Consider the following 12,450-nt stretch of genomic DNA (forward strand, 5'->3'; position numbering starts at 1 on the left):
CACGGTTTCAGAAAGACAGACCTATGCTGAAAAATTATGTTGGTGTAATACCAACATTATATACCTATAATATGCAGAGAAATGAAGCACATGGATAGCTAAATAGTGAAGGTAGGATGGAGCAAGACTTTCATGTGCCTCATTTACTGTAACTGTATTTTACAGAAGGGTCATTACAAAGAAATTATGATGGCTTTGTCTGAATGAAAGGCAGAAATAGTTCTTTGCTAAGGAGATCTAGGAATAATGCTTAGTTTATTTTTTTTTCTTTTATGAAACAGAAGTCTGGAATCACTGAAGGAATTGAAACTGGACTGCCTCTGGAGCAATAGGGGAACAGCATTTTCTGCTGGGTGGCAATAAGGGTAATTTTATTCTTCATGGAAACTCTGTGGAAAAAAAAACCTTAAAATGTAATATCTGAATTAAATCCTGAAAATATTAATTTGCTGAGGAGGGAAGGCATCAAAAGCACCCAGTATAGATAGTTAAATGATTTCTCATACTGCAATGTGCTGTTGCTATGAAAGAACATAGGCTATATATAAATCCAGATTGAAATACTAAAATTTACAACTTACTATCTTTCCACTCACATGATTCAGCACCCTTAATGCTTTAAGTTCATCAGTTGTAATGTTTATTTTAGAAAGTGCAGACTCTTGTGATTCTCCATTAAGATATAGTTTGTGATATTCAAGTTATGCATAAAACTTATGTTCACACATTAATATTACCAAAGGCTAAACTAAAGAGTCAACTAATAGTAGATACTTATTTTAAGACAAAATATTGAGAATCAGAAAATATTTGCCTGCCCTGTTTTAATATAATGAAGTCCAGATGTTTCTCTTTACATCATATGTTTCACTTCTTCTGTAAGCCAAAAAGCTTGTAAAAGTTGTATCTGAACTGTCCAAGTTAGTCATCCAGCTGGCAGAGCAATGCAACCCCTCGCTTGATCCAGTGCTGAACTGGTTTATCAGTGTCCAGTGTCAAAGCAATGACGAAGTTAGTAGAATGCCCAGTAGTAGATAAGGTCCCTCTACGTTCGCTTGTCTTGTAGAGCGGGCAAATATATGCATGAGATTTCTTTATGTTTGACTTTACAGCTTCAAAAAAAATCCAAAAGAATATATTAAGTTCAGCAGATCCATTGCTAGAAACACAATACACATAACAAATATCAAGCATTTATAGTAACATTCTTAAAACTAAATAAAAATGCAAAATTGTTTTGTGAGAATTGTAATTTTTGTTTGTTTGTTTGTTGTCTTGTGTGCTGCAATTTGTTTTCAAACCAAGCCAATTAAACTACTATTTCTTTTTTAGGACTTTGTATCTTTCTGCACTTCTACCACCTTTATAATCATTCAAAGACACATTAAAAATTGAATAGTTACACAGTAAAAGCATAGTTTGTACACAAGCTTTTAACAGCTCCTCAAGAATTCTGACCCAGCAGCCATGGAACCTCACTGCAATATGAGTCACCTGAGATCCAAGCAACTCTGCAGGAACTCTTGGTACGCCTAGACTGGTTCCACGAAAACTGTGCAAAGTGTGAAATCACACATCTGCATATTCATCCAACTTCAACAGAAACCACAGGCAGAAAAAGTGAAAATTTCATAAGACTGCCTAGCAGCTAATAACACCTAACTTCCAACACAGCCATAGAAAGTGCTGCTTAAGCAAATAAATAAGAACAGCATTTTACTGCTCCTGAGCAAAGGAAACAAGAGTTACAGAAAATTTCTTACTAGTATGACAGACAACTAACATAGCAGCTAAAAATAACCTGAGCAAACCTTGCTAAATCATATGAGGTAAAGCACCGAGTCTCTAAGAAGTCAATTTGAACTTCTCTTCAATTTGAGTAGAGCCTGGAATCCAAGCACCATGTGCTTTCCCACTCAAATTATGTTTCTGGCTGAGAACCAGATCGAGCACCTAAAGATATTCATAACAAATTCATTTAACCAGTCTTCTCATCTAATCCATAATTATAAACATCTGTGGGCAGAGGGACAGGCCTATTGGTCAGATACGTTAGTTAAGGCAGCAAGCAGAATTTTAAATGTTCAAGTCACAGGTCAGATGCATGTGAATTCTGTGCATGTTTGGGTACCCTGGGGAGGATGTGAACATCGTTCTTTAAAAAAAGGAATCTCCTGTTGCAATTTCTTGCTGAAGAGCTCACACTTCAGAGAAATTATACTCACTTGGCTTTATCCAAATGATTGGCATCGTATCGAAGAGCAATTTGGGATACTGCTCAGCTAACATTCCCCTGGTGAGAGAAAGGAACAAAGCCATCGTTTGTAGTTTACTGTTAAACCAAACAGGGCTTTAGAGTGTGTTTTTCAGTTGCTTTCATTTGCTGGGTTTTTTACTTCCCCATTTTCCACGCAAGAAAGACTATTTCTTTTGGTGTCTTATATCAGTAATACTAAAAGTATCACCTAAAATACTTAAATCTTGTCTGAGCACCTAAGAAAACTTTCCAGAACCATAGTGAAACACTGTTACTGACTTGTTCCTGTCCCAGCGAGCTCCATCTAAAAACAATCCACGGATATAAACACCGTCTTCAGGTGCAGTATCAGAAGTATCCTGAGGAATAACCTACAGGAAATTAGAGGTCCATGTTATTAAACTTCCAAAGATGATTGCTCTATGAGGTAGTATGCCAACAGCCAATTCTTAGAATATCAAACTCAAATGAGAATACTATAGTAATACATTCCTTTCAGTACTAACTTTATATAAAACTATATATATAGCAGATTTTTGTGGGTTTGTTAACTACCTTTACTGTAGGTTAGAAAATAAGGCTTTAATCACATAGATAAATATCTATTTTATAGGCTGTTTTCCTGAGTGGATGTCCAGGTCTAATGATAAAACTACTTTTAATTTACTTCCTTTATGGATGTTATTTAACATGCCTGCCTTACCAGTTAAATTTATGTCTTCAAATTGCAGTGATTTAGTTGCAAAATGGAACTTTCCAATCAGGATTTGCTTAATATGTCTCACTACATCATCAAGACTCAAATTATAAACGCATTTATAACATATATCACTACCTCAAATTCATATCCCAGAAGGTCAATAGGGATCTTGTGCTTCCGAGCATAGTTTTGCATTGCTCCAGTTAAGAAAGCTTGAGTAAAATAGAATCCTGACAGCCAAAAAACCGTGGGCTTGCCTAAGTCATACCAATCCTGGAAAGAGCAAAATGATACATTCACTAACCAGAAAGAGACAAATCCTTTATTGTTTGACCATTTCTACACAATTGTCCTCAGAAAACCTAAGCACAGTCTATTGCTCCTTGCCAAATACTCCTTTAATGTCATGGACCAACTATAAGAAGTAGATGATTAAATAATTGTTAGTACTGCCTCTTGTATCTTACCTGTAAAAATTTCAGCCTTTCTAGAAAATCTAGAATATAGCTCCCTAATGGTTTTAGACTTGGGTATGAACGTTTTGCCCAATTCTCAGGAACTTTTCCAATAAGTAGACTGCTACTCAGAGCCTCCAGTTCAGCATCCATAACAACCAGTCCTTTAATTGCTTTCTTCAGGTTAATTAGCGTATTACGAATAGTTTGGATTAAACTAGAATTAAAAAAAAAAAAATCTCACACATTTTGCATGACTTGGAAAACACTATAAGTGCATTAGAAACCAAAACCTGGTTATAGAACCATCTACAGAACCTGTACAGCTGCTATATAGCCACCTAATTAGCTATATCTGTCACAAACATTAGTCACATTTGATGTGATTTTTTCAAGACTAGGAAGAGATCAATAAAATAGTTATCTCTGATCAACTCTGTAGTGTTCGGTAAGAGAATAAATTTTGAACTACAAATGTATACACTGAATAGCAAATGAAGAAAAAAAGCTTAGATTACAAAGGAAGATATGAGTGGGGTCTGCAACAAAAGAAAACTTGACACTGAAGGCCAGAGAGTATTATTAGAAGTTGAGGAGAAAATTAAGTGGGAGACAGAGACAAATCAAAAAGGAGGACAAAAAAAAAGAGTGAAGAAAAAAATAGAAGTACACTATATTCTGGTTTCCCACAGAAGAAATTGTGCTAGGACTGTAGCTATCACAGCACATGATTAGAAGGGAATTAAACAAACAAACAGATAAATAATAATTCACACAACGTAACATTTATAATGTACAAGTTGAAGGAATAATATTTATGCAAAAGAAATTATTTTGATTGCATTTAATGAAATAACACTCTTACTTGTTAAATCTTTCCATTTCTTGCACCAACACAGTATTCATACTTTCTTCATATCTCACAGGATATTTACTTAGGCAAGCTTCAATGTCAAAATCGTTTGGAAGCTATAAATGACAACATATTTGGTAACCATTCCACATATTGTGCATCAATATTACATTAAAAGTAAGCAGAGCAGACAAATTGCAGAGCAATAGATACCATTAGACTTTCTGATTAATACCTTTTCAATACAGCATTTAGTAGTTTAACCCAAATTAAAAATACGGGGTTTTTTTAAAAGTAAAAATCTTTTAAAAAACATCTAGGTTTTTTTCATGCTATTGAAAGTTATGAATGTATGTCAGTTTTACTAATTTTAAACTTTTTAACATGAATGAATCAGTTTTCTTTCAAGCTGTGCTTGCTCTGTTTTACTTTTTCACCTGAAATGTAGCTGTGGCCTGTTCCAGCCACACAAGTTCACTAGTATTGCACTAAATTCCTCCTGGGAGTTTTTTCCTCCAACACTAAAATCAATTTGACACTAAAATTCTAGTTAAATAACTACCTCTTTATAACAACATAAATTGGAGTAATTGGTATAATACAATACCTTGCTGAGAATATCATCTGCAATTTCATAGAGAGTGCTGTCACCACCTCCAGAAGTTCCCTGGGTGCCTCCTCCTTGTGTTAAAAGCAGAGAGTCAAAAAGGATCTTAGTTTGCTGAAGATCTTTTGAAATATCCACATTTTCATGCAAACCAAACACTTCTGGATGCTGACTAACAGGAAGACTCTAGGACAAAATAAACAATAGCCATCTACATGAGATAAAGCAACATGTTAGGTTCTCCTATCATACCGATTCCCTCTCCCTCTCAGAAATATTCTAGGTCACAGGAATGATCATACAAGGATATTAGACAAGAAGCCAAGCACACAGTTTGATGTGCTAAACAACTACTTTTTTAACACAGAGAAGCCTTTAAATATTGCTTTCTTAGAGCATCATCACTACAATGCTTCAAAAACTTGTTTCTACTTTTTACCTTGATAAACTCAATGTAGTCCTCATATGTGCCTTTTGGTGGAGCATAATAGTTGCCACTGGGAGAGAAAGTGTAATTAGGATTTTCAATTATGTCAGCATTATAGAAGTCATCCAGCATTGTCAGTAGCAAACGTCTGTCCCAGTCATCTGTCACTCGACCTCCGTAGTTGCACTCACCAGTTAGGTAAGATATAGCTTCAAAAGGAACACTGCTATACTCATTTATAAATAACTGAAATAAAAGACATGAGTAACTTGAGAGATATGAATTACCTCCAGAACAACAGTGTGATTTAAAGACTAAACGGTTAGAAGCTATGGGGCTTCCAAAACTGCTGTTTATTCAGTTTTCACTCTGTGTTGGAAAAATAAAATTCTGATTTTTTTTTTTTTTCAGGCAGAATTACTGTTTAAAATAACAAGTTACTAGTAAAAGCCTTTTACGAATATCCAAGTTCACGAGTAATTCAAGTAATTCTTGAATTATTTACAAGCAGATAGTTTTTCTGTTCTAAACTTTTCAGAAGGATATTTTTCTGTATCAAAGAAATATGCATTTGACGCTATTTTTCCTCCCATCTTCAGAACCCTCTGATCTTTTTCATTAATTTCTTGATAACCTTCCCAATATGTTAGCCTCCATTTCTGTAATTCACAGTTTTAGCTCTTCTGACTTCTCTACACAGGGCCTGCAGACAACTCAAGGGTACAATGTTCAGCATTTTGTTTTAGGGAAGAATAGTCTTAGGCTCCATTTGACTAACCATGTATATATAGGACAATTTTAGCTCTTATACTCATTCATACTCACTAAATTCTGTATGTCTGTATGAATCTAAATCTAATTAAGAATTTTATGTCATTTGTAATTAAAAAAATTATTGATATTCCTTGCCTTTGTAAATTAACTGAAAAGACAAGAATTCACGAACATTTGATATAACTTAAGTGTATTGCTCCTTTTTGACCATCAGTTCATTCCTATGCTTCACAAGATAAGGGTGAAAAGTAGCAATCAAAGATTTTACCTGCAGCTGCCTGATACTGATTCGCAAGTCTGATTCATTAAACCCATAGGGTATATTCCAACCAAGAGGCCCAAATTTTCTCCTCTCCTGAACCAGAGCATGGAAAAAACAAACTCCAAAGAGCAGTTTCTCCCATACCTTTGAGGAAACAAAACAAAAAACAAAAAACCAAAACAAAACAAGAAAAAGGAATTATTAACTAGCCTACATGCTCATGCTGGTCTGCAACTTTATATAGACACAGCATTTGGTTACCACTCTCCATGCAGCATGTACAAATACATGCTACTACTAAGTATGCTGTGGTTATTTCACTTGGGAACAAATATGCACATAGCTGCCATATAGGCAAGCACATTCAGCTTGTTCCTCAAGTACCATTACACAATATTTTTCTCTTCTTCCATGTAAAGGGAAGCTGACTTCTCAAGAATTCAAACAGTACCACATATTTATTGGTAAAGCTCATTAGACATAAAATACAGATGTATTGTTTAATCTAAGCACTTAGATGCATCCACTTACACCTATGCCTACTGATTACCATACTCATACCTGTGAGTGATTTCATTATATTTTCACTTTTTACATAGGTAATGATTAGCTAATTGGTTCATCACTTGTCAGTAAGACACAGGCACCACAGTACAGGTCCCTGGTAGCAAGAAAAGATCTCACTGCTTGCTATCTCAACAATACATATGTCCTACTAACCAATGCCCACGGTTTATGTAAATAGTGCAAGATGTGGGTGTAATATTTCTGTAATTTAATAAAGCCTAAGAAACCATTTTAAATATTGCCATGTTAAATCACCCGGCAGGGTAATTTTCAACTTATCATCTTTATCACTGCAAAACCTAAACTCTCAGTCATAGTAAAAATTTTAGCTTATAATATTCACTGGACAGAAATTAGAGTAACTGTGGAGGAACATTAAAAAAACCTGGCAACAGATAGATACATTACCAGCTCCTTTTCAGGGCATCCACAGAAGAATGCAGGATCAGAAATAGGATCAGAAAGAAATGACTGAAGTAGATTTAATCGAAGACCAGTAGGAGGCTCATTTGTCATCTTCACTCCATTCTGCAGAATGGTTACTGGAAACTAGAAATAAGAATAGTAAAACTGCATTCAGGAAGAGTGAAACATATGTTATATTGTTGTAACAATATATTATTACCCTGTGTTTGTTACATAAAACATTATCTGCAAGAAATTAAATTTGAAACATCTATAGCTTTTAAAAAATATTCTCCAACACACTGAAAAAGTAAGACCTTGCTGTGTTTTCTAGGTATTCAACACCTTACCAATAAACTGCAAAATTAAATTTTTGAATTTGTGAAACAAAACATCAGTGGCAACATAAAAACTTCTTAATTACATGTGCTAGCAAAATGCAGTTCTATTCACTCGTACACAAAATACTACACACCCCAATATCAAAATATTACAAAGGAAGCTTGGTATTACTCTGTCTGTAATAATTTTTTTTAAATGTTCTTCCTTGATTCAATTATCCCTTCATCATCCTCACTGTATTTCTGAGAAATTTTGTAAAATCAGCTCATACAGGTATATCAATACTTGCTAGAACTACAATCAACTTTTCCTTTCCCCAAATACAGAGTATTTGCCACTGCATATACCTTTGGTGAGGGATAACTAGTAAGCCAAAGTCTGAAGCTTGGATGACATTTTTCAGTACTAAACTCTTCACATATTTTCTCCAGCAGCGGCATCCAGGAAACAGCTAAGTGACAGTTCTGTAAACAAATCCAGGCTCCTTCGTCCATTCCTTCCTCAATCATTTTTGTAGCTATAGGTCCTTGTCCTTGTCCTAATGAGATGGACTGAAACTTATTTCCAACCATCTCTTTGTCATTTGCAAATTTCAGGAGGCCTTGAAGAGAAAGCATAAGATTCTAGCATTTTGTCATTAAAAATAAGTCAGGAAAAAATATTTTACAAAGTTTACTGCTATTCGGTAAAATATGCATAAAACAATATTATATAGCTTTGATGTCAAATGTAACATTTATTCAGTTTAAAACACCTTTCCCATTTTTAGGGACTACAGAATTTTCCCAGTGTGACATGATGCACTCAAATCATCTTGCACAAAATAATCCTCATTATATAGTGAAGGGCAAACTCAATCTGAAAATTTGTACTGTTTTGTCTTCTCTTTCTGTGCATACTTACTAGACATGGGATCTGCTCCAGGAGACAGCACAAATATTAAAGGGATTGTAGAATTTGAATCTAAGTAACTTTTTGATAGATCAAAAGGTGGTGGCTCTACAAATTTCTTCCCCAGTTTATCAGCTACAAATGTTGTCATAGCTGGACCAATCTGGTAAAGGAAAGGAAATGCAAGCCATTAATATAAATTAAACATAACTGTATATTTGACAGCATCTTTTACATACCATGTATTAATTAAATTCCTGAGCCCACAGACACCTCTCTGATTTGCACTGATTTGAGGTCAGTATTGCAGAATGCCTATACCTTTTTTATTTTTTTCCTTACAAGAGGAACAAAAAAGCTTTTAGAAATAAAAATAACATGCACATGTAAACAAGATTAAATTACATTAAATCTAATTCATGCTTTATCTGACTTGGAGAATCAGTACATTATTTATTAATAATGTCATTATTTTCCACTCATTCTAACCAGCAATTGCTACATGTATTTCAAACACTAACAATGATTGCTCTTAAAGAGCATACAATAAAATTTGCTACATGCACCAAAGGCAGAAGGTGTTAGGAGTTCAAATGAACTCTGTTGATCTGTCTCTGCCTTGAAATCCTTTGTATGAAAGCACATGGTGCTAGATACTGTGTATTTGTTCAGGCTAATAGTGCCTGCTCTCACATATATTGGCTGCACCAGCATACAGGACTAAACATGATCACTCTAGGAAAGCTAGAAAAACACATATATTATGAAAGATGCATTAAATCCTATCAGACAAAAGATCTCAGCTGATGCTTTCGATGTCTGCATATACTCAATATATAAGATATTTTTACCTTGTCTGGTCTTAAGCATCGTAGAACTATAATCTTTTGTAATTCATTTAATGTACTATTCAATGGTTCTGGTAATGGAAAGCTTTGTGGCTCTTTGCTGTCATAAATTTTTTGCCATTCACCTATGTTTTCAGAGATGTGATTCCTAGAAAGAAAGTACAACAATTACTGTAAATACATGAAGCCAAATACACTGTGTTGCCACACAGGCCACTCAACATCTGCATCAGCAAAAAATTCTACAGTTCAGCTTCTCTATGCTGAAGAGTGAAAAATCTTTCCTCCCCATGCTGTTGCAGACATACAAGACTCCATCTGAAAGGTTCCAGGTTCATGAGTTTTGCCTATTCCTCCAGCAAGCACTGCTTGGAACTTCACAGGTCTGGGTGAATTTTTTGCCTCTCATATTTCAGGTAAACTCCACTCTTTAACTAAAGAAAAATCACCTGAAAATTCTACTAAGGAGTAAAATTACATTCCTTGCAATATGCAGAGCATATCCTCTGCAACAGCACAACTCTCAGACTACTTAAAGGCTGAATCATCACCCACATTGTTACTAAATCTCCAAAGGAAAAAAACCAGACAAGCCCCAAAGAATTTCTTCTAACACAGCAGTGTTCCCACAGTCAAACCCAAATCCACCAAATACTTGGGTTCTCTCAGCTATTTACAAGCAGCACTTGTACAAGTCATGTCAGCTCCAACATTCAGGGTTAAATTCTATTTAAATCCAGGGTGAAATTCTCCTCATTTCAGGACATGAGATTTTATCACAAAAATCCTTCCTGCAGCACTGCAGTGGAATTTGCTACATACATTTCCTTTCTCTCCACTGACACCCTTGAAACAGTTTCTCTAACACGGAGAGATTCCAAAAGAAAGTTTTTTAAAGAATGCCTCAAACATTTAGTAAAATAGTTCAGCAAATTTATATTATAATTAGCAACCCAAATCTTTGACTTACATAGGTGAAGCAAACCTAATGATGAAAAAAGAGGTTGGTTTTACCATGTTGTCATTCTGGCACTGGCTTGCACAGGATACATTTCTTTGAGGATGTTACAAATGCTTTGGTCAAAAACAGTGAGGGCTAAATCCCATCAACATTGTACTATACCTCAGTTCATTTAAAGCTGGGATTTCACTTGCACGGCATAATTCATCCCAGCTCTTATCTGGTAGCCAAGATGGATCTGGATTCTTGAACTTATTCTGGAGACCCACACCCCCAGTTAATAAGAACATAAACTCTTGATGTTCTATTTCATTTTTAGCCCTATGTTAGGAAAAAAACCCAAAACCATCAGTTACTAAGGTACAATTTTTCTTAATATAAAATAGTTGTTTAAAATTAATTGCACTACACTGCCCTTTAGTAATACTTCTACTGGAATAACAGCTGAGATCAGATCTCAGTGTTCTGGATAGTTAAATCTTTATGGTAAACATGGCTAATTCACACAGGGTGATGAAACTAAAAAGTCTGTGAAAGAGAGAAGGCTGAAGCTGAGATTTCATGATGTATTCAAAAGGATGGAAAAAGACAAGAAAATGAATAACAAACCCAAAAGCCTAGAAAGTTGTTAGAATGGCACATTACTTAGTTGCATTTCTAAAACATTTTTTTAAAACATAGCAATTGTTCTTGACATAAGGATGCTACATAGCATCTCCAAGGTCCTTTAAAGGGAGTCAAAGATATACCACTGACAAAGTAATTGATTTAAATGAGCATAGGAGCATCATTTTGATAATGTGTCCAGCAGTAGTAACACACACAATTTCACACTCCTTCATTTTTCAAGATTGTCAGTATTAGAAAATCCAAAATATTCATGATCATAGTTGAAAAACATTATTATTAAGGTATACAAGAACATGCTAGCTAATCAATATCTTTTTCCATAAGAAAACAGTTTCTATTAATAAGAGACTTCACAATGAGCTTACATGAGAAGATTACAGCATAGCAAAAAGGAGAAGAGCAGCTTGTCTTTTTCAAACAGTGAACGACACACATTGCAATACAAATTGTAAGTGAAGTGGTCATTTAGATATCGAAGTCGCTTCTCCAAAATTTTGGATTTGTTACTAAAAAGAAAGAAGTGAGAAACTGAGAATTCACATTGAATAACTTAGGCAAATCATTTAAGAAATCAAAATTTATTTAGCGTTGTGGAGGAATTATATTACACCCACACAGTCCACTAAGACTTGAGATGCCACCAAGACGTGAGATTTCCCCATAATTTCAATCACACTCAGTGTTTTTCAGCTCTTTTAGCTGTCCCTTGTGAAATAGTGAGCTGAAAACTATTTGCTGCAGTTAGGTGGTGGAACTCAGTGCTCATAATGCAGCCTACTTCAGAATCAAACTTCACCCTTAAGTCACATCCTTCAAAGCACATGCTTACAATTCATCATTTGCTCAAACAGTAACTAAAAGAATATATACCTCATGAACTAATCACATTTTGTTTCTAAAGCCTGCATTTAAGGAGAGAGAGGAGGGAAACATTCTAAAAATCGAGAGCTGTTCATAGGACAAGAAAACACCTTATTTTAAAACAGAAAAAACTGTATTTACCTATCATGAATAGAATTGATGAAGAGGTTTACAAACCAACTAAGGGAGTACTGGTACATGGGATCAATGTTTGCCAAGTCTGCAATACTGAAGAACAGCACTGATGAATGCTTTGCAATAGGACGATAGACTTCTCGAGATTCAGCTATTTTCAGTTCAGTTTTCTCTGCAATCTAAACATCAGTAGTAGTGGATAAAGAAAAGCTTTCAATGTTCTGTTCAAAAACATTGCTACTTAATAACATTATTGAAATAGTTCCATAAAGTACTTCATGAACACCAAAATAAGATGACTTACATTCCAAAAGGCTCCATCACAGAAGGCATTGACTACACTAGCTAAAAAATGAGCACTTGCCCTTATAGTAATGCCTGCTCTTTTTACCTATACTACAGGATGCAATAGTAAAAACAAAGGAGACACAAGAGTTTCAAAGCATTGTTTAGCATCTAAAGTATCAAACTCTCT

At 34.8% G+C, this 12,450-nt stretch overlaps 1 protein-coding gene across 1 annotated transcript in view; it reads right to left on the reverse strand.

Moving 5' to 3' along the window:
* Positions 1-617: 617 nt before the first annotated feature.
* The window catches only part of DNAH12 (dynein axonemal heavy chain 12), a 61,446-nt gene continuing 49,613 nt past the window's right edge, over positions 618-12,450 (reverse strand). Inside the window, exons 60-75 of the mRNA XM_071756446.1 lie at positions 11,982-12,154; positions 11,345-11,485; positions 10,512-10,670; positions 9,392-9,536; positions 8,553-8,703; positions 7,997-8,250; positions 7,311-7,451; positions 6,342-6,479; positions 5,312-5,545; positions 4,873-5,058; positions 4,278-4,381; positions 3,425-3,629; positions 3,093-3,230; positions 2,537-2,628; positions 2,226-2,293; positions 618-1,112 (exon numbers count right to left, since the gene is read on the reverse strand). Of these exons, the coding sequence (XP_071612547.1) occupies positions 922-1,112; positions 2,226-2,293; positions 2,537-2,628; positions 3,093-3,230; positions 3,425-3,629; positions 4,278-4,381; positions 4,873-5,058; positions 5,312-5,545; positions 6,342-6,479; positions 7,311-7,451; positions 7,997-8,250; positions 8,553-8,703; positions 9,392-9,536; positions 10,512-10,670; positions 11,345-11,485; positions 11,982-12,154 (2,520 nt within the window). The 3' untranslated portion in view covers positions 618-921. The remainder of the gene's footprint in view (positions 1,113-2,225; positions 2,294-2,536; positions 2,629-3,092; positions 3,231-3,424; positions 3,630-4,277; positions 4,382-4,872; positions 5,059-5,311; positions 5,546-6,341; positions 6,480-7,310; positions 7,452-7,996; positions 8,251-8,552; positions 8,704-9,391; positions 9,537-10,511; positions 10,671-11,344; positions 11,486-11,981; positions 12,155-12,450) is intronic.

The sequence above is a fragment of the Heliangelus exortis genome, chromosome 12 (genome assembly GCF_036169615.1).
Source record: "Heliangelus exortis chromosome 12, bHelExo1.hap1, whole genome shotgun sequence".
NCBI lineage: Eukaryota > Metazoa > Chordata > Aves > Apodiformes > Trochilidae > Heliangelus > Heliangelus exortis.